At 37.7% G+C, this 24,170-nt stretch overlaps 1 protein-coding gene across 1 annotated transcript; it reads left to right on the top strand.

The window, feature by feature from the left end:
• The first annotated feature begins 3,459 nt into the window (after window positions 1-3,459).
• CDX2 (caudal type homeobox 2) lies at window positions 3,460-23,494 on the top strand. Its single transcript, XM_089685840.1, has 3 exons — window positions 3,460-4,007; window positions 11,426-11,574; window positions 21,969-23,494. Exons 1-3 carry the CDS (start codon window positions 3,581-3,583, stop codon window positions 22,146-22,148), a joined length of 756 nt encoding a protein of 251 aa, XP_089541966.1. The 5' UTR covers window positions 3,460-3,580; the 3' UTR covers window positions 22,149-23,494.
• The last annotated feature ends 676 nt before the right edge of the window (window positions 23,495-24,170 follow it).

The following is a 24,170-nucleotide window of genomic DNA, read 5'->3' as shown; positions in this document are numbered from 1 at the left end:
CCTCCACTCTTCCAACCACTCCATCCCCCACAGCTATCTCCTCCTGTGCCACCACCCCCTCCCTCCTAGATTGTAAGCTCGAAAGAGCAGGGCCCTCGATCCCCTCATGTTTTGCATTGTATTGGTATTGTTCTGTCACATGTTCTGTCTCCCTTTGTAATGTACAGCGCTGAGCGAACTATTGGCGCTTTATAAATACTGTATAATAATAATAATAATAATAATTCTTGGTTGCATCTCAGAACTGTTGATCTCCTGCAGCCTCTTTACAGCTAACTCTGGTTTACATACACTCTCTTTCTCAGGGCAGATTTCCTGATGGTGGCAAGAGTAGTTCATACCTGCATACACTCCATCAAAAGAATAACAAAGTGACAACACAGGAACACTATTAGGAGGTAGGACAGAAAGTGGTCACCCTGTACCAGGACCCTATAATAGGAATTGCCTATATTGAACTTTCACGTCAGGATTGCCAGGTATTATTTTAATGAAAACTGCAGGTTTAAAAACATTGAAAATTACTTTTAAAATGACATTCACATTTATTATCAGCTTATAGATTTCAGTGATTGGGGTTAAATATAGTTTAAAGCTCTCACTTTTCTTCTAGTCAGTATGGCTGGTTACAATATATTACTGGCTGTGCTCAGCTACGTAGCAAATGTCAGTATGTTTGTACTGATCAGTACAATGTCAAATTCAGTCAAGACATACCAATAGATTTTTATCGGTACTCACTTGAATTTTATTCTTAGTATTCTTGGGTCCGCCCAGAAAATACATCTTAAGGTCATCTCTAGGAACATTTCACAAATTCCATCAGTATCTGGCTTTAACTTAAATCACATTTTCTATTTTGCATAGCTTTCATAGCTTAGTTTACAAATAGTTATGGATAAACAACACCTAATCTCTAGCATGTTGGAACATTTCTGTGATGAATTCTATCAATGTGTGTCTCAGTAATCGATATGTGTCAGTCATGATCATTGTCTCCCATGTATAATTGTAGAACATAACTAATCGTTGTACTTCTGGCTGCAGGTGGGAATGTGAATGAGAAGCATTTGATGGAGAGTGCTAAATCATGTGAAAGAGAATTTATATAAAATAAACACCCTTTTTTCTGAAATAATACACCATCAGCTATAATTATTGTATATATTCTAAATAAATATATATATAATTATTTTGTTATTTTTTTTATATCTTATACCTATTATATCGTATACCTATTATACATACACAGTGTAGTTTCCTCTAGGTACTGTTGCTTAGAGGAAACTACACTGGGCTATGGGCAACGTGGATCAAAGACACCTCTATAATATGTCAATAATACATTTGATTTGGCACAATAGTGACTGTAATATAGGAAGGGCAGAATTATAACTGGCAATAGATTGGGCATAGTTCTTACAGATAAGTGTATAGCGGGTCTTATTGCTGATATTCTCATACCAGTCACTAATGTAATGTGCAAAATTAGACCGATTGTCTATAATAAATCGATTACTTTTAGGCAACATTAGGCACTTTCTGTCCTGGAAGAGAGATAAGATTATGGTAAGCATGGAGGGATTCCACCCAATAGCTTGATGTAATCCTTTATATCTGGAGCTTCAAGATTCATCATCAAGTATGTGACATGTCTGAAAGATCGGGTTTAAATTGTGTGTATTGGCCTCTCTTGTAATATTTATTCATATCTAGTACTTACCTGTTTCCCAATCTTCGGAACGTCCCTAGGAAACAAAACTAGCTGTTTCCAGGTCTCAATAATGTCACAATGTCACATATCTATAGATCGTCGAAGTAAAATCCCAAATTATGGCTAACGACGAACAGGCTAGATATATATAGGATCTTGTCCCTGCATTACACAACACTGATAAGGTTCAATTATGTGATTGTTAAAATATTATTATTATTATTATTATTATTATTATTATTATTATTATTATTAACAATAATAATAATATTAATAATAAACAAACATGAAGAAGAAATAATAAATGCATGATGATGATAGTATTAATAATAATAATAAACAAACAAACATGAAGAAGAGGAAACAATAAAAAAAACATAATGATGATAGTAGTAATAATAATAATAATAATAATAATAATAATAATAATAATAAAAAAACAAAATGAAGAAGAAGAAGAAACAATAAATACATGATGATAATAATAACAAACAAACATGAAGAAGGAACAATAAATACATGATGATGATAGTAGTAGTAACAATAATAATAATAATAATAAACAAACAAGAAGAAGAAATAATAAATACATGATGACGATTATGATGATAATAATAATAATATTAACAAAAATCAATTACAAGTAGTAGTAAATATAGATGTGCCCCAGTTATTTGTTACTATAAGAAAATATTGACCTTCACTTTGCATTTATGATAGGAAAATGAATCATGACAGGCTAAACAATCATATCTCTGTATATCACCGGTACACATTTCAGGGGAACCCGTCTATAACAATATGTACAATCAGCATTACATCCCTGATGTATGTAACATCTCCGAAGAATTTCTAATTTGCCGACAATTGAAATACATAGAAACCCAGCAAATCTATAAGCCTGCTGAGGATGGAAGTAATAGAATCACCATTCATATGTATCACCAGAACCAAATCTGTCCCCATGAAAAATATTTAACTCTACTTGCAAAGAAATGGTTTAACGGTGAAAAGAAAGAAAGAAAGAAAGAAAGAAAGAAAGAAAGAAAGAAAGAAAGAAAGAAAGAAAGAAAGAAAGAGAAAGAGAAAGAGAGAGAAAGAGAGAGAGAGAGAGAGAAAGAAAGAGAGAGAGAGAGAGAGAGAGAGAGAAAGAAAGAAAGAAAGAAAGAAAGAAAGAAAGAAAGAAAGAAAGAAAGAAAGAAAGAAAGAAAGAAAGAAAGAAAGAAAGAAAGAAAGAAAGAAAGAGAGACAACTTGTATGTACATTTTAGACAGAAATAATATATATATATATACATCCCTTTCTGCATATGACATGTGGATGTAAAGTGCCTCTTGTAATGTGCAGTTCCAGTGACAATCTACTATGACGAGGCCTTGCAGTCCCATCTATAGATACATATATAAATATATACCATGAATTATATGCCCATAGTGGGGCACAGGGCAGGCTGGGCTCTGTAGTTCTCCTCCCTGGGCCCCTGGCACTGTTTTTGGGGCCAGCCCTGGGATTGTGGACAGGTTGAGCTCTCTGAACCCGTGATTGGAGGGTAAAGGGCAGAGGTTTGTCATGGAAGGAGGAAGCTCTTAAACAATAAAGACTGGAGTATTCTGTGTGATCAGGTCGCTGCCCTCTCCTTATCTCCCTCCACATGCAAATGGTGACAAGGGGGGCTCCGTGGGGCGCTGACGTCACCTGCCATTGGTGTGCTCTTACTAATAGAGCCTTGTAGACAGTGAGTGTCGGCCAATGGAGTGACATGTCTAGGAGTGTCTGAGTCGGAGCCGTCCAGGAGCAGAGCAGGGAAGGAGCACAGTGCAGAGGGGATGAGTGCAGTATGCAGCTAGCTGGCAACCAGCTGCCATCATGTATGTCAGTTACCTCCGAGATAAGGACGTTGGCATGTACCCTGGATCTATGAGAGGCCACCCTGGGATCCAGAACTACCCCACTGCCCCCCAGTACCCTGACTATGGGGGGTACCCCGGACTGAGCTTAGAATCTGCAGCACCTTCTTCTGGAGCCTCACCTTGGATCACACCCTATGGGCCCCCCAGGGAGGACTGGTGCCACACTGCCTACTCAACAGGACATACTCCCATCAATCCTTCTCCAGGGGGCAGCCTGGGCTACAGCCCTGTGCCTGACTACCCAACTGGACAGGGCCAGGGGCCACCCTGTGTTGGGGTGCTACCAGCTGGGCATCAGCCTCCAGTCTCTCCAGGGGTGGCAGAGGGCCACAGGAGGCACCACTATGAGTGGATGAGGAAGCCGGGCACACAGGGCACCCCAGGTAAGGCACAGCTCTTCTCTTCCTATTATATATTTCATATATAGATTCTGCATATCAATGTATTTGTATTTATACATATTAATCCATTTACCGACACAAGTATAATGCAAATCAGAATCAATGGCGTACTATTGTATTGATGTATTTCTCCTGTATTTTACTCTTATGTATTCTGACCAAGGATCAGTTATACTATTACACGTGTAATTCAGACGAAGACAAACACATATATAGGAAACATTGACAGGAAAATAGCTTACAATGCTGACATATATAAAGCTAAAATCTCAGCGATACATAAATAGAGAGATACATAGACATAAATCATCTAAAAATATAAGGCTGAAATATATAAATCTATATGAAGTCTTGCTGATATATATATATAATGCTGTATTGTTGGGGCTATTAATAGATAGATAGATAGATAGATAGATAGATAGATAGATAGATAGATAGATTGATAGATTGATAGATAGATATGCTGTATTGTTGGGGCTATTAATAGAAAGAAAGAAAGAAAGAAAGAAAGAAAGAAAGAAAGAAAGAAAGAAAGAAAGAAAGAAAGAAAGAAAGAAAGAAAGAAAGAGAGAGGATATGCTGTATTGATAGATAGATAGATAGATAGATAGATAGATAGATAGATAGATAGATAGATAGATAGATAGGTCGATAGACCTGTCATGTTATGTTGTAGTAATGAGATCCCTCCTGCAGGTAATGGGTGGATGATATCATGTATTGAACACACAGTGAGGGTTTTCCAGCTCAGCAGTCTTTTCAGGCCAGTAAAACACTTGAGAAATCTCTTGTCCTGTGCTTATAAGGTACTTAAAGATTTTATAACCAATTAGAATGTCATGAATCGTGGCCCCCACCGCTGACATTCGTTTCTGACTCATTAAGCTGATATGTGAGCCAATAAAGCTGAGAGCAGATATCAGCCGGAGGATTCGGTTTCTGGCTCTGCCAAGCATGCTCTAGTGATTGCTGATGTTATAGGTGATGTAGAGAGCAGAATGGTGCTGTTACCCATAACGTCCGCTCAGGTATTTGCAGGGACAAGCCCCCCACTTGTATCCCCCGCTCCCCATACACCAGCCGCCGGCTTCCTCCAGTCTGCAATTTGCACAATCCTGGCAGACCGGGACTGGACGATTGATGTGGTGCCTCTCACATCAAACAGGCTAAAGTCCATATTTCTGATGCGGATATAATTACCCCGGGCAATGCGGACCTCTGTGATCTTATCAGCTGCCTATGACATAAATAGGTGGATTGTATTCTGAATAAATGGTGATACCTGTGGGGGCGATAAGAACATTGATTGTCTTACAGAAGAGAACAAAGTATAGAGATGTGCCGGACACTTCAGTAAACAGTGCCAGGCTTCCCTTTCTTTGGACACATTGGATCTGGGCCATATAGAATTTCTATTAAATGTAAAAGTGTTCGCAACCTGCCCCACAATGGGATCACATTGTCCCATCTGCGATAAGAGGCTGTTTGATGGTGATGGGTGGGGGTCGGGGGTGGAGGTCGAGGGGCGGTGAAGGGAAAGTTGAGGGCTCGGTGTAAACTTTTCTTTTCTGATGTCCTCTGAAGAGGCGACAAAGTCAGGCGCCCGCTCCCTTGTCATGGTAATGCCCCCTTGGAGCTGCAGGCTGATTGCAGACAAGAGTGGACAGGCTGTAATTCTCCGGAGACCCATCTGTCATGTGTGCATAGCTTTGATATACACCTTGCATCCCATTGTCTTTCCTGGGGACCGGAAAAGGACAGACAGCATGGCAGTAAAGAAAGATTTGTGGCGCAGGCCTTCCTAATATTCGCCTATCTACAGGGATTGACCAGCTAAGAGCAACCTGATCACAGCAATGTCATTATTTATATAATGTTGTGTATGCTATACATTTCCAGGATTATTTCCACAAGTATACTTTATATATATATAAAGTATATAGTTCATATTAATATAGTATACTTTATATATATATATATATATATATATATATATATATATATCACAAGATTTCTCTCTTTTTCCATCTTTTAGGATTGGTTAGACCAGTTAGGGGCAAGAAGTTCACACATTTTAACACTTTCAACTATGTTATCTCTCTCTCTAAATATATATATAAAATTGGAAATAATTCTTGAAATATATGGTATATATAACTGTATAATTGAACAAAATTAAGTTAGAAATTGATTGGCTACCTTGAACACACACACACACATATATATATATATATATATATATATATATATATATATATATATATACACACAGCTATATATACCATATATTTCCAGTATAAAATATGTAGAGAGAGAGGAGTGAGATCTTGTTATATCTATATCTATCTATCCATCTATCTATCTATCTATCTATCTATCTATCTATCTATCTATCTATATAGAGAGAGATAGATTTAACAAGATCTCACTCCTCATCTCTCTCCCTATATATACATATTTTATACTGGAAATATATGGTATATGGTATATATATATATATATATATATATATATATATATATGTGTGTGTGCAAGGTAGCCAATCAGCTTCTAAGTTCAGTTTGTGCAATTATTCAGTTTTACATATACCATATATTTCCAGAACTATTTTCATATATATATATATATATATATATATATATATATATATATATATATGTGTATATCAACTAATGAGGTTATGTTGGCTGTAGAGGAAAATGTATTGCCGTGTACGAAACACACTTCACACCTCGGTGTTAATTATTTTTATTCTTTTTAATCTGTATTTTTTTTTTTTCAATAGGTTTTCGTTTTTTTTTTTTTTTTTGCTTTTCTTAGAGCAGAAATATAAGATTTCATAATGTATGTTTTATGTTGATTGGATTACAAATTACTCTCAGCTGGAAAAAAAACCCGTAAAAAACTATTTGCAAAATGCTGTCTTAATTTTTTATTTAAATAAAACAAAACATTTTTAGAGGATATATTTCAATACCTGTACTGTATCTAGGGCCCCATACTAGGGATCCACGGATTGTATAGGTGTAAGTATAGTGTCACTTTACTAAAGGAGTAGAGAATGGTCACTGTGGGGTTGATTTACTAAAACTGGAGAGTGAAAAATCTGTTGCAGCTGTGCATGGTAGCCAATCAGCTTCCAGGTTGAAGTTAGAAGCTGATTGGCTACCGTGCACAGCTGCACCAGATTTTTCACTCTCCAGTTTTAGTAAATATGTGGGAATACAATTCAGTTCTTAATCATGTGCAGGAAATTTGATAAAAGTACAGGAATCTGTCTTGCACAAATGAAGTGAACACATCCTTACATTAATCATAGTGAGTTTATGTCCTTTAGTATAATCTCTTATGTATTTCAATATACAATCAGCAATGTAATATCTATAAATGTGGTAGGTCGTGACGTCACAATTAGAGCTACACAGGTTGTAAAAGTATTTTAATATGATTCCTGAAAGTTGGGACAGTAAATTCCCCTAGGGGGGTCTGAGACAGAGGAGCATTATTAAGCCAACAAGAAAATCAGCCATATTTCACTGACATTTTACATGCCATTCCATTTGAATATGTTGGGAGGTTATTCAAACCTGTGCCTGAGAATTCGCTGCTTATGTAAATGTGAAAAGCCAGGGGATGAAAGCTGAGGCCGACAGTGGAAGGTAATTCAAACAGAATGTATGTTCTAAAGGCTCCTCTTTGATAAGCTCTGCTTGTAATCCATTGTCTGAGGCTGTGTCCTCCATTCATTAGCACTGCCCAGTTCCCTCTGATCCTGCTTGTCTCTGCACGGGGGGCCTTTGTAGAGCTTTGTTAAGATCTATGTGATCAGAGAGCCTGGCAGGCATTAAACACCTTCTAGATCAGATAAGACAGGTACTAGAAGTTCCTGATAGCACCACATAGCTGACATGGCTGCGACAGGGCAAAAAAACAGTACAAAATGCCATATAGACCTGATACAGCTACATATAGCTTTGGGTGACTTGTGTTTCCATGCAGCTGCACATAATAACATCGTTGGCACCACAACATACATAAAACAAGCACAATCCCAAATAAAAATAAAAGCAGCTACAAGTATTGACAAACACTCATTACTTAAATATGTACAACAGTGCATCGCTAAAAATCAGTATTTACAAAGACTATACATATTTACAATAGTGAACTACTAAATACCAATACATAGAATAAACAACACATACTTACAATATACAATGGTGCATTGGGAATTATCAATACATCCAATAAACAACACAGAATTACAAAGTTTATTACATATATACAATAGTGCATTAGTAAATACCAATACATACAATGAACAACACAAAATTACAAAGACAAATACATATATACAATAGTGCACTGGTAAATATCAATCCATACAACAAACTACACGTAATTAAAACGACCAATACATATATGCAATAGTGCAGTGGTAAATAGCAATACACACAATAAACAACACAAAATTACAAAGACAAATACATATATACAATAGTGAATGGGTAAATATCAATCCATACAACAAACTGCACATATTTAAAATGACTAATAAATATATACAATAGTGAATGGGTAAATATCAAGCCATACAACAAACTGCACATAATTAAAATGACTACCAAATATATGCAATAGCACATTGGTAAATAGCAATACATACAATAAACAACACATAATTAAAAAGACAAATACATATATACAATAGTGCATGGGTAAATATCAATCCATACAACAAACTGCACATATTTAAAATGACTAATAAATATATACAATAATGCATTACTAAATATCAATACATACAATAAACAACACATAATTAAAGTTACTAATACATATATACAATAGTACATTACTAAATATCAACACATACAATAAACAACACAAAATGAAAATACCTAATTGATTCCGTTTATGACACAGAGAATAGCTGCGATTCAACAGATCTCAGCTATTCTCTGGTCATTCACAGTTTATGACACTCAGGAGATCATGTCAGCCCTTCACTGGAGATCTGTGTTCTCCCTCCAGATTCTCCAGCCCAGAGCTGGAGAATCGGAGGGACCGCAAACTAAGCAGCGATAATTTACCTCTGTTTAGTAAACTGATCTTTTACTGTAATCTCGCGAGATTATAGTAAAATGAGCCGTTTTTCAGAGTTTGTAGACCGTTCTCCAGCGTTTGGAGACCGCTCTCCCTTTGTTCGGAGAACTGCTTCATAAACTGCATTCACAGGAGAACTGTGTTCTCCGAGAATGCCGGAGAACTGAGCAGCGATCTATTACTGCTGGTTCATAAACGGACACCGTAATATAAAAATGCATGAGTTGATCATACACAATACAAAATTGCTACCAGATAAACGAATTTGACTGTTTCATAGCTAAAACAACAGTCAGCTGATAACTTGGATTCTATTATAATATATAAACTATAAACTAATACTGCTAAAATATCGACAAATAGATTGTATACAACCTGATCATATAATAACATTCGTAAAAAAACGAAATTACACCTAAATTATCCAAATGACTAAACAAAACGTGTAACAAAAAGATATCTAAATGAATATAAGTAAAATGCAATAGAGATTTGTCTCTTTTATAAGGCCATAGGTGAGAATTTATTCCAAGAGAACCCATTTTATAACAAAATGGCTGATTAAGAATTTGAGAATATTTCATTACTGAATTGTGTGAATGTTCATGTTAATTATATGCGCAGATAAAAATAAGTAAACAGTTTTTCTTTTTTGTTTTCAAATGATTTGATAATTGAAGTGACTCACAACATTGTGTGAACATTTTTAAAACACTTTAGTAAATCAGCCTCCATTCAGGTGAGGAGGAAACCTTTGGGCTCCTAAGATCTGTATGTATGTGGGGAAATCTATTTAAAATCTCGTTGGGTAATTGTAGTATCCTGCTGGATTCTGGGTAAAAATAAGGGTCTGCCATGCAGGTACAATCCCATTTATCAGCATGCTTGAGAGGTGCTGTAAATTGTGGTTTTCAAATGTCCTGGGTGCTAATTGGCCCTTTTACAGCACCCATCATATTAACGATGATTAGTTGGAATATGGGTGTCGTTTATATGGCTTTGTGGATTACAGCTTTCTTTAAATAGCACTGGAAACGAGCAATTGCCGCATTTCACATAAATAATGTGTTGTTCTAATGAAGTCAACTGCCACTACATTAATAGAAGGTGAAGTGACGGGAGCACTGCCTGCCGGAGCCACGTGCTGCTGGAACTTGGCAGGTGGAGTCCCTGGGACTAACGTATCACATAATCACAGGAAACCATTCATTTACCATTGAGAATTTGAAGCAGGTTATACAACTATTATTATTGTTGTTATTATTATTATTTAGCTCAGCTAAAGCTAAAATAAAATACTGCTAGTAATAAAAAATAAACTTCTTTTAAAATCCTCTTCTTTTTCTTCTTTTTCATCTTAAATAATAATAGTAATTATAATAACAGCTACTACTACTATTTTATTGCGTCTTATTAGTTGTATTATAAATGAATATATTGCACCTGTAATAATAATATACCGGTAAAATGGACAATAGTTTTTTTTTTTTAATTTTGTAACTCATATTTTAATTTCAGCGCGACTCACAAAAATATGCCGTATAAAAGATTATTATTATTTTTAATGTTTTGTTCATTTAAATATAAAATAAATAAATTAATACGAAACAAAAAGAATTAAAGAGTTAGTTATTTAAGTCTGACTTAACTTCCAATATTCAGCATTTTTTTAAATTTGTAATATTTAAGTTCCCATAATAATACCTTTTTTTTTTCTTTTACCTAGCCTGTGCTCATTTCAGATACCCAATCGTGTTCCAGGGATTGTATATTTTTTTAAAATATTACTTATTAAATAATTATTTCCCTTTTCAATAATTGCCATCATATTTACCTGTTCGTCTCATACACCCAGATTTTGTAGAATATAATTATTCCCTTAATAACGAATTATTTTCCTTTTGATTACGATATTATTCTCGTAGCCAGCGTTCCTTTCAGATACACAAACAAATTTTGTTTTGAACTTTTTGTTATTTTTTTTCCATTTAGAATGAGTTATTTCTTTTATAATAAATATTTACAATAGTATGTTTCAGTCAAGTCTGTTATAGTTTTAGATACTCAATGAGGGATTTTTGAATTTCCTATAGCCTGTTTATGGGTTTATTATTGGAGGTAGGTTAGAATGGAATATGCTATTTTGGTAACAGTGGGGTATTTATTAGAGCATTGCAGGACTAAGACAGAGGTCATCAATATGCCTTGGTGGTGGTCCAATGATCTTGGCAGGGGTTGTGGCCCATGGATAAGTCTGGGACAGGGTCAATTAATGTTCTACTCTTGTACAGCAGGGAAAACCCGAACAAAGGACAAGTATCGGGTGGTCTACACGGACCACCAGCGGCTGGAGCTGGAGAAGGAGTTCCACTACAGCAGGTACATCACCATCAGGAGGAAGTCAGAGCTGGCGGTCAATCTGGGACTCTCTGAACGACAGGTATGTCATTGAGGGAAATGAATGTGGTCCTAATGCACCTGATAAGGGACTCTGCTGCCATGGCATTAACCATGACCTTTTATTATGTCATGGAAAGGTGACAGAAATTCACATTAATCAAGGGGGTCGGGTATGAGATTGTAGCAGTTCTGCATACCAGCACACCAGGGGAAAAAAAAGACCTATACATTCATTTTGTGACATGTTACCTCATGGGCTGTTGCAGAACCTCTCCATATAGAACCAGGTCATCAATTGCCACTGAAATAATACACTTGAGACTTTTAACTTTTGCAAATTATATATACCTTTTTACAGGTCCCTGAATCATTTGCTAAAAACACAAGAATTGTACTAGTAGTAAACGTAAGTAGTAGTAAAAAGTAGTAGCAGTGTGTGTTAGTAGCAGTAAAAAAACAATTAGTATGTTTGAAAAATAAAATAAAATATTTTAAATTTCTAACTGTTAGAATCAAATAAATAAAATAGCAGCATAGATAAATAAAATAAAAAAATAAGAAAAAACAAGAACAAAGATTTTCAAAACTCGTTATTAATTTGAAACCCCACAGGACCAAAACTGAAAAAAGGGTGTGCACTATTTTGTAATACTGATGTTGCATTTCCTAGCCAATGCTGACACATCACCTGTGAAATTGTGTATTGCAGTTTGATCTCTCTGATGGGACACAAGTGCCACAATATGCTAACAAAATTGTTACTATTGCCAGATTTTTGTGCAGTGCTTTGTAACAGAGCATGCAACAGATGGTCATCATTAGTAAAAGGGCAGAGAAAAGGATATACCAAGGGCCACATATTAATATGGAAAGTTCCAAACTGGTAGCTGGGCAATTGTGGCATATGACGGAGTGAATAGTGTGCTTGTGGGTACTTGTGACCTGGTGGGTGCTTCTTCAGCTTACCAGCATTAGATTGGCTTTACCATACTAGAAGGTGGGTGTTTGCTTTTACCATTACATTGTGAACCAACATCCTCAGCTCCTGGTTCTCACCAACATACTCATTGCCCATGGAAACCTTTTATGACACAGAATAGCTGCGATTCAACTGATCTCAGCTATTCTCTGGTCATTCACAGTTTATGACACTCAGGAGATGTCAGCCCTTCTCTGGAGATCTGTGTTCTCCCTCCAGATTCTCCAGCCCAGAGCTGGAGAATCAGAGGGACCGCAAACTAAGCAAAGATAATTTACCTCTGTTTAGTAAACTGATCTTTTACTGTAATCTCGCGAGATTATAGTAAAATCAGCCGTTTTCCAGAGTTTGTAGACCGTTCTCCAGCGTTTGGAGACCGCTCTCCCTTCGTTTGGAGAACTGCTTCATAAACTGCATTCACAGGAGAACTGTGTTCTCCGAGAATGCCGCAGAACTGAGCAGCGATCTATTACCGCTGGTTCATAAAAGGACACCTATGATAGCAGTCTGGAGAGATCAGTGATTTGAACTGAATATTTGTTCACCTAGAAAATACCATTTGTACAAGGTATCTTTTGTAGATGATGATTACAATGTCACAAAAAACTATAGAGACAGAATTGTATAATCACAATCTGGCAAACCATTACATATCTGTTTTATAATTAATTAATATAATGCAATGATTTTATAAAATATGCATTATCATTTCCTATGCAATTAACTATGATTTCAGTATTAACTAGCACTATTGCAAGTATTACATAAACAGTCTGTGTTTTACTCATGCTAGGTTGGTTTTACATCTATGGAGTGATAATAGTAATGACTGATCACTGTGCTTTGAAAAGAAAGTAAAGCTGTTTCACTTTAATCATTCAATTATGTGCTAGGAAGTATCCTGTTTTTTTTCTTCTGACTTTAAATCACTGAGTATTTAAAGTGGACATAGCTTCACCTTATTTACTAATCTAAGTGAACATACTCTTTGGTGAGTAAACAGTCTATTTACACCTTTAGTAAATGACCAGTGGGGTTGATTTACTACAGGAGTGTAGAATATTCAAATAGTATGTCCGTTTATGAACCAGCAGTAATAGATCGCTGCTCAGTTCTCCTGTGAATGCCGTTTAAGAAGCATATATAGATCAGTTCTCCAAACGAAGGGAGAACGGTCTACAAACGCTGGAAAACGGCTGATTTTACTATAACCTCGCAAGATTACAGTAAAAGATCAGTTTACTAAGCAGAGGTAAATTATCTCTGTTTAGTTTTCAGTCCCTCCGATTCTCCAGCTCTGGGCTGGAGAAGCTGGAGGGAGAACACAGATCTCCAGAGAGGGGCTGAACATATTCTCCTGGGTGTCATAAACTGTGAATGACCAGAGAATAGCTGCGATCCTCTGAATCTCAGCTATTCTGTGTCATAAACGGACACCTTTAAGTGAACCAGGTGAAGCTGTGTTCAGTTTGAACACCCAGTAACATTCATACATTCACCATATTCACTAAACTTCTGAAAAAGTAAATATTCTCTACTTCTCTAGTAAATCAAACCATTGAAACCATTTACACCAATTATTGAAGGTTTTAATTGATTTCATGAGTCCTGTGAAGTGTACCCATTACAGTATATTGGTACAATATGGTATAATGAAATGTTTACCAGCATTAATATGTATAAAACAGAGAATGTTATGTTCACAAACATTTCCTGGTGGAGAATCATTTAATCCCATTGAAAACACATGCACCTGGATGGTTCGCAACCAAAGAATTATCAAAGTCACATTCTTTGCTTTATAAGTAGAACACTTACACCCCGGTCATACACAAACCCGACTAAACTCGACTATGAAATCATGCGACTTACAGTGAAATCGCACGATTTCAAAGTCTGATGAAATGCGATTTCCGGTGCAATTTGCAAGACATCTGACACAGATGTCTATGCAAATCACACCAAAAGTAGTGCATGTACTACTTTAGAAACCAGTGCAGCTCCGACCAAGTCGGAACCGCACCGACATGACCGCACTAATTGCAGACAATAGGGTGTGACTTGGCATGCGAATTGCACGTTTCATGGCATGCAAATCGTATGCTGATTCGCATCCAGTGTGACTGGGGATTTGGATCCTGGGGAGAGATTTACTAAAACTGGTGCACTCAGAATCTAGTGCAGCTGTGCATGGTAGCCAATCATCAGCTTGTTCCATTAGATTTGACAATAAAACCTGGAAGCTGATTAGTTTCCACGCAGAGCTGCACCAGATTTTTGCACCATGCATTAAGAGGGATCAATCATTTGGGCCAGATAACATGGGTAGGTAGCCACCTCTCCCTCTTTTAATTAAAAAAAAAAAAAAAAAAATGAGATATGTATATACATATATATAAAAAGTTACTGTGCCTTTAAATTTTAAAGAGAGTTAGGGCGGGAAAACAAGAAGCATGTGACCTGGGAGAAAATTCCAGAACGTCACATGACTAGTGGAAAGTTCTAAAAAGTGGGGCTCATTATATAAAGGATCTCCATCGGCAGGAGATTGCCAGCTGATCAGTGTCCATGCAACGAGCTCCTTCCCCCCCTCCTCTTTTTGTCGCAAGGCACGTTATGTGGTATTGTCACCCTTTACATTTAAAGGGGGGACTGTTGTTATATTTATTCAGTTTGAGCTTGAGTCCTTAACGACTGAGCTATTTGATTGTTATTTGATAAGAGAAGTATAAACTTGATTATTAATGAATTATTTATAGTATTTGTTATTATTTATTTATTGAAACCAATAAAGTGCCGCGGCCTAAAATTTTGCCATTAAAGATTGTGTGTGTGTATTTATTTAGATAGTTATATATTGGGCATTCGGGAGAGGGAGAAAAGGTGCAGCCTGCATTCCCATCCAGTTTTAATAAATAATCCCAACAGTGAATGGCTGGGATGTGTAAGTGTAATTTGAACTCATTATTTTGCGGGAAGGCTCAAATGCTTCTGAAAAAACAAACGAAAAATAAACAAAAGATGTCAAAATAAGAGTTAAAGTGCTACTAAACCCAGGAGCCTGCATTCACTATATCTGGTCTCACACAGTACACACAACATGGAAATGCAATTATTTTAAAAAATATAAACTGCTAAATACCTTTTTCTTATCAGCAGTTAGAGCAGTCTTGTGACTTCTATCAGTATTCAGGAGAGCACTGGTTAAAGCTTTTAGGAGGAGTTTTCATTTTCCCCTCACTGTCCTATGAGACTGCACGACCCCTGACCCTCTGTCTGGACAGCGCTGATTTGCCCTGTGCAGATCCCATGCACCCTCTCAAGAAAAAAACTCTCTAGCCATACACACCAAACTGTGCATGTGCAGCTTGCCCCCAAGGCTCTGTTCTATCAGGAGATGAGTCGGGGACAGTAGCAGAAGGGGAGGATCAGAGAAGACAGGATCAAACATCCTTTACAATGCAGAGGATTAACCCTTTTAAGTTCCACAGTGAGTATAACAAGCATGCTTTACTGCATATACAGACTGATTTTACTGTTGTGGGTTTAATAACACTTTAAAATTAAATTAAAGTTGCTAAACGATCAATGTGAGAGGAACCATTCATGAATAATTATTTTATATCAAGACATTCCTGTAACACTTGTAAAGTATTTATATAGCCATAAATACAAGTGGATGGTGATTTACTAAATCTGAAGAGTGCAAAATCTGGTGCAGCTGTACATGGTAGCCAAAAAGGTTCTAACTTCAGCTTGTTCAATTAGGCTTTGGCTATAACATTTGGAAGCTGCAGTCTCTGCGGTCATTTGATCATGAGTGGGTCACCTGGGAGCCAAGACCTCCAAATGATTCAGCTAGGAGAACACTGTGAGATCTTTCCATAAAACCAGGCACTGTTAATTCACACTTCAACACATTGGGGTTGATTTACTAAACTGGAAAGTGCAAACTCTGGTGCAGCTGTACATGGCAGCCAATCAGCTTCTAATTTCAGCTTGTTCAATTACGCTTTGACAATAAAACCTGGAAGCTGATTGGTTTCTATGCACAGCTGCACCATATTTTGCACTCTCAAGTTTTAGTAAATCAACCTTATTGTGTCCAGGACCAATCATCTGCTCTAAACACAGGTAACTGGATGTGCAAATACATGCAAATGGTGTCATAAGTCTGTGTCTTCTGTGAGCCTGTCATTGCTTTGTACAGGTCTTCCTCCTAGAACTTTAACTTAACCCTTAAAGTGGTTGTAACAGCCAAAGGCTGAAGGTTTCTTGAAGTAAAAATCTTCTGTGTTCTGCTACCCCCACAGCCCCCCCCCAATAATCACCTGAGCCCCCTCTCAATCCAGCGATGTGCATAGGAGCCTTGGCTGTCCCAGGTCTCTCTCTCTCCATTGGCTGAGATACAGCGGTGGAATTCATTGGCTTCCACTGCTGTCAATCACAACCAGTGAGCCAATGAGGAGAGGGTGGGGGGTTGGAGCCAAGACATGGCTCTAAGGTGTCCTGTTATGAAACTGTAGTAACAGCAGCCATTTTCTAGCGTTCAAAGCATTTGTAGATCGCTTCTCTCCTCATTAGGAGAAGCGATCTACACGGCTTCATGAACAGGCATTCAGAGGAGAACTGAGCAGCGGTCATTTACTGCTGCATGATAAAAGGACACGTGCCTTATGGAAGGATAGAGTGCGGTTATGGAGAGAGCACTGATCAGTGCCCCCATAGCAAGAAGCTTGCTATTGAGTGCACTGGTTAAGGGGGAGGAGCCAGGAACACCAGTGGGGGACCCAAGAAGGAGAGGAATGGGGCTGCTCTGTGGAAAACCATTGCACAGAGCAGGTAAGTATGACGTGTGTTATTTAAAAAATAGCACATTAACTTATGCTTAAAAATGAACCATTAAACTTTGGTAGCTTTTAGCCTAGCTTAAATTAAACCTGATCCTAACCTAACACTTACATTTACATTTTATTGCCCCAAAATATTAATGCTAGGTTCACATTATTTCAGTTTCCCTGTGGCCACGTTTGCATGGACACAACAGCCCATTCAAATGAACCTGTGGGAAATGTAGGAAAAGTTCTCTGAACCTTTTGTAAAACCTCAGCTGCAGGGAAGCTGCGTATTGCTATACATTGCTCAGTACAGGAAAATACACTGTGGTTTCCAATGTGTGTAAGAACTAAGGGCACCCTTGCACGTCCGCTAACAGCAGCTAATTTTTTCTGCAGGTTCTGGGAAGCATATGATTTTCACCCACTTACATCTGAACCTAGCCTAATGGATGGTGGAAAAATTTATTTTCACTTTTTTGGTGACAAATTATTATTATTGTTATGCAGCAGTACAATTGGCAAGAGGCACAAAAAAGAACACAATCTTGGGACTCTTGGTGTACTTTAAATGTTAGCTTTTATAAAGTCATACATGCCATAATAATGTCCTTGTGTGCATTTTCTGGTGAAAAGAAGAAATTCAAATGTATCCATGCCAAGATTAATGCCACAAAGTATTTACATTTTGCCACAAAAATTAGCAACAACTGCTACATTGTTTGACTTTGCTGTTCAGTACTGTTTTCTTGCATTACATATGGCAAATTCAGATTGCACATCACAGATGCGACCAGGGGCGGACTGACAACTCATGGGGCCCCCAGGCAATAGGAGATCATGGGGCCCCCTTTGTCCCTGCCCACTCAATCCGCACCCACAAACAGCCCCACCTACATATTACACTGCCCGCAATACATGCGTTTGTCACAGAATTTCTCTACAGTATGTTCAAAATAAATGTTTATTACACAAAATAAAGAAAAAAAAATTAAAATTAAAGAGAGCGCAACAATGGTACATTTTAAAATGAAGGTTTTAATGAATTTTTCCTACTCCTTCTACTGACACCAATGATAGGGCACTATTCCTCCCACTGACACCAATGATAGGGCACAATTCTTCCCACTGACACCAATGATAGGGCACTATTCCTCCCACTGACACCAATGATAGGGCACTATTCCTCCCACTGACACCAATGATGTGGCACTATTCTTCCCACTCACACCAATGATAGGACATTATTCCTTTCACTGACATGAATGATAAGGCACTATTCATCCCACTGATACCAACGATGGGGCACTATTCCTCCCATTGACACCAAAGGTGGGATGCTATTCCTCCTCCTAATAATAAATATGCATGGTTTACTCCCATTGATGTCAGGACAATTTCTGATCCCAAAGACCACAGTCCGGCCCCCAAAAACCTGAAGGACAGTAAACTGGCCCTTTGATCTAAATTTGGGGTCTCCAAACTTTCTAAACAAAGCATATTCATGTGTTAGAATGGCCCAGTCACAGTCCAGACCAAAATCCAATGGAGAATCTGTGGCCAGACCTGAAAATTGCTGTTCCCAGACACTCTCCATCCAATAACATAGCTTGAGTGATTATACAAAGAAGAATGGGCAGAAATGTCCCTCTGTAGATGTGCAAAGCTGGGAGAGACATCCCCAAAAAGACTTGTAGATGAATTTGCAGCCAAAGGGGGTCCTACAAAATACTGACTCCAGGAGGCCGAAACCAAATGCCGCCACACTTTTCACAGATTTATTGGTCACAAATGTTGGAACCATTTCTCATTTTTCCACTTTACAATTATGTGCCACTTTGTATTGGTCTATCACATCCAATCCAAATAAATACATTGTAACATGACAACATGGGGACATTTTAGGGGGGGGAATACATTGTAACATGACAACATGGGGGACATTTCAGGGGGGAATACATTGTAACATGACAACATGGGGGACATTTCAGGGGGGGAATACATTGTAACATGACAACATGGGGGACATTTCAGGGGGGGAATACATTGTAACATGACAACATGGGGGACATTTTGGGGGCGAATACATTGTAATATGACAACATGGGGAACATTTCAGGGGGGGAATACATTGTAATATGACAACATGGGGAACATTTCAGGGGGGGAATACATTGTGACATGACCACATGGGGGACATTTCAGTCATGAGACTTTTTCAAGCCACTGTATATATCACAGATATCTGTACACTGAGTGCTATTCCTTATATATAACACTGATATCTGTACACTGGATGCCACTCAGTGTACAGATATCACTGTTTTATATAGGGAATATAGAATAGAAGACTACTATTAACCCCTTGCCTACAGGGCACTTATACCCCCTTCCTGCCCAGGCCAATTTTCAGCTTTCAGCGCTGTCACACTTTGAATGACACAGATGTGACTGAGATAGGAAGCAAACTGAAATGTTTAGGGAAATACTCAACATACAATAGCTTATAGCATTTTTTGTGAGCTACTTCAATACAAACCTTTGATGAGCGAAGCTGGCCATAGGTGGATTGGGCTTGTTAGAAATTTTTTCTCGATCAGTGACTGCAGCCAATGGACTGTACCTGCTGATCGGAGTATTCTGACAGCAGAAGAATCCTGCTTTCAGAATACAATGGCACTGTGGGGAGGATTCCTCCATCCACCTCAGTTGTGTGGATGGCGAAATTACTTTTGTATAGAGCAGCTTTTCTCAACCTTTTTAACATTGAAGAACCCTTGAAATAACTTTCCACTTTCAGGGAACCCCTGCTAATATTTGCTATATGTATAACTAATGGTACATTAGCATGATGGTCACAACGCTTTTTACATTTGTGGTCACTGAGAAAAATTCCCTCCTCATAGATAGCTAGAAGAATCATTTGTGCAGAGGTTACTTATCTGAGAGGAACCCCTACCAACCTCTGGAGAAATCTTGGCTGACCAATGCTGGTATAGGGACACACATTGCACAGATCTTTTCAAGTTGCCATCTGCAAAATTAGTCCATTTTCCCTACAGTGGTCAGATCATTACTAAAAAAAGGGCCAGAACTACCCAGGTTTGGCTACCTTTAAGAGAACAAAAGTATTCATAGACCTGGCCATTGAAAGATCATTGTATAAAAAGTGCATCATTGTAGCAGATGAAATCAATCGTGACTGGTTGAGAGAAGCCATCCTGGCTGATTGGTCTTTCCTGCAGCTTGGTCAGGGGATGCTACTCAGAATAGTGAGTTCAAGAGCTTTTGGTGTTTTTTTGCCAAGGCCCCTGAACTCAACTCAATAAAAGCCTATGTGTCAATGTACACATAGACTATTATCAGAGTTTAACAGCAGCAGAGTTTAGAGGCAGTTAAGCATCCCTCTTCTGAACGCAGAAGAATTGCATTCAGGAAAGGAACGTTTTTGGCCAAAAATTGCTAAATGTGGCAAAATTTTGTGTACACTAAGTTTACCGCTTGAGCATTTATTCATTGCAATGGCAAGTACTCTGGCTAATGAAATGAATAAAACCAAAGTGCTAAACATGGTACCGTGTTTGCATGCATTTTTGCCGTGATTAGTGTTTTTCTGCTGCCAGCAGAAAAACATTCCAGTGTACATGGAGCCTTACAGAGCATGCAAGAGAAATAACTCAATTAGGTCAATGCTTTCTTATGCTTGTAGCAGTTAGATCACCTGCAATCTAAGGTAGACTATAGATGATGCATATTTCTTTCCTGCAACCTTTGGGTTGCAGGAAAGAAAATAATTTGATTCCCCCATCAGCACAGCTGGGAGAACACAGAGATTATCGCTAGCAACTGTAACCACTGGCAATAATCGCATGTAAAAAACTGACATGCTGATTGCACCCAAGTCGATCAATGGATTGACTTGGTTACAATCAGCCTGCCCATAGATGGTTTGAATCTTGGCCAGTCCCTGCTTAACCAGCCTGAGATTAAAACCATCTATGGCTGGATAAACACTGCTTTATTACCATACTCACACATAAGCACACAGAAAGAAATGTTTTGGAGAGGAGATAGTTAACTAACCAATATGGTTGTTAGAGGAGACCCTTGCAAATATAGCTAGACTATACAAAATCCATGCAGATTGTGGGTATGTTTTATTAGATGAAGGGGATATTCAGTCAGTAAAGTGAAAGTTAGTAAACAAGGTTAACCTGTTTAAATTATGAATAGCCAATCGTGTGACAAATATTAAACAAAAACAACAGGATTTTTGCTAGCACATCATTGGATATTTGAAATGGACACAGCTTAATTTTTTTTCACACATTTATTTTACAAATTGAAAATCTGCTACTGGGGAGAGACCATACCTGGTCATAATATTGGCAGTGCAGTTCTAAAGTCAAAGTGCCTTAAAGTCAATACATGGAATTTTTCAGGCAATGGTAATGAATAGTATTATTGATTGCTTATAAGTTGGTTCCATAACATTTGGAAATCAGTAAAGACATATAACCTGTACAATTGCTGATTATTTGAGGAGAGTAATAAAAGGGTAAAAATATGAAGAAATGTTAATGCTGTTACCAAAGTATCTGACATATTGTTCAATTTCAGGTGAAGATCTGGTTCCAGAACAGAAGGGCCAAAGAACGAAAGATTAACAAGAAAAGAATCCAGCAGACTCAGAATGGGCCAAATGGACAGGATCCCCTGAGCCCAGTGCCCTCTATGGGTCACATGATGTCCTTGTCTGGCACCAATGTGGGCCCAATGACAAATGCTGTCACTCAGTGAAACTTTCACTTTCTTTTTTCTAACTGTGAAACAGAAGCCCTTCCTTTCCTGACTGGATTGTCCACCTTGGTAATGGGCATCAGATGATGTGGAGTCTAGCTGGCCAGTTGTAGTTGGAGCTATGGAAGAGCCAGAGTGCTAGCAGCTCAGTGGAAGACTAAAGGAGACATGGGCATTTTTATCTGTGGACTGTACTTTAAAGCCATATCTGCCCACCTTTGTCAAGGACCTTGATCATAAATCATTAGGACTTGAAAGGTTTGGGACAACATCTTCAAATTATAGACTTAATTATAACATATTTGTTTTTTTATGTGATATGGACTCTTCTCAGGAACTGCTTAGGTAACCATTACATTTGTTTTACTCAAAGAGGTAAATGTTTGTGCAGCTGTAAGTAGAATTGTTCAGGATTCTACATATATATGGACCCTGGAGCTCATTACAACCGCATAATTCCAAGCACTGAATGGGGAAATTGGTTTTTAAAGTCTAGGGGGTACTTTGACTTTTCTGATACTTATTATTGGGGTAGAGGGTGACCGCAAATGCGGTGATCAGAAATGTAATGATACTCGTCTTTTTTGTGTTTTGTACAATGTCCCTGCTAATTATTAGCTTGAGTTTAATTTGACAACATTTTGTATTTTAAATTATTTGAACTTTCGCGGGAGATGAGGAAATAAAACATTTTTTCTGATAAACTTTTATTGCTACACAAAGTCTGCAATAATTAAAAATTAAGTAACTTCAGCCCCTTGTGCTTTTGATGAAGGACAAGTGCTGACAGTTTGGTGAGTTTCCAAATTGTTGCAGAACTACAAGTAGCATCATGCTACTTGTAGTTCTCACCAGTGAGTGATGGGGAGGATTTACTAAAAGAGTTGAGTTTTTTCACTCAATAAATTGTAGCTGTGTTTGCACTGAATACCCATTTATGTGAAATAAATAATCAAGAATTTGCTTTTCATGTGAATGGATAGTTGAAGCAAATCTTCGCTTGGTGTACTAAGTGAAGATTCTCAACTGCATTTGCAAATCAGCCTCAATATTTTCATGGTCATCATCAATATTTTCATGTTCAGGATTCATCTATTCTAGACTCCATAAAATGGGTTTGTTTGTTTTTGATAATGTCTCATACACGGGGGTGCTTTTGTGCTTCCCCACTAAAAAAGGCATGGTAAAAAGACAGCCAATTGATTTGAATTGATTCTGTACTCTTTGCTTAGTTACTGTGCATTTAAAGCCCCATATAAGATTTGCCATGCTAAATTGATTTTAGAAATTCTTTTCTATTGTTTAAATTTACAACTTAAATAAAAATAATGCCTGATTATAAAGGACATTCCTTGTTCAGGCACTTCCTGTTAGGGGTGACAACTGTCTCTTAGGAGTGCTATTGTCATCCTCACACATGTGCAGTGACTACAAGCAGCTGTGGTTGATCATTGTTGCTTTCAACAAGCCAGTCCAGAGCAATGACAAACAGCTGATGCTTGGGTTCACACGGGAAGACTGGAAGTGGAAGAATAAGACTGGAGAACAGTAGCACTGATATGCAAAACAAAGATGGAAAAGAAGTGAAATAATATTCTATGAAAAAGGTTGACAATTGCATGTATTTAAGTTTATTATGCACAGTCCTTCATCAAATTAAGGATAGCCATAGATGACTTTTTATTTTTTTTTTTCTTGATCAGTCAGAGGGCTGATTGAAAAAAATGAACAGCTTCCCCCATCCACACAAGATGAGAAGGATGGAGGAGTCCTCTCTGCTGTGCTATTGTATTCTGACAGCGGGGAATCCTCCACAATCAGAGCTGCAGCCACTGGTCGAATGAAAGTTTTCCAACATGGATCGCTATATCAACTTCTGTCAAGTGGGAATGGCCATAAATGGATCAGAATTGGGCTTAACTGGATGAATTATAATCCATCTATGGCCAGCTTAAGCATACACTGGGTGACCTCTTGTCTGATACAATAAAACTGAGTGATTATTCTCCAAATCTTCCCAGC

The sequence above is a fragment of the Staurois parvus genome, unplaced genomic scaffold, assembly GCF_062004578.1.
Source record: "Staurois parvus isolate SC_StPar_1 unplaced genomic scaffold, SC_StPar_1.0 ptg000387l, whole genome shotgun sequence".
NCBI classification, from domain to species: Eukaryota; Metazoa; Chordata; class Amphibia; order Anura; family Ranidae; genus Staurois; species Staurois parvus.
The sequence above is the reverse complement of the archived record's forward strand: the minus strand, read 5'-3'. Positions and strand labels throughout refer to the sequence as shown.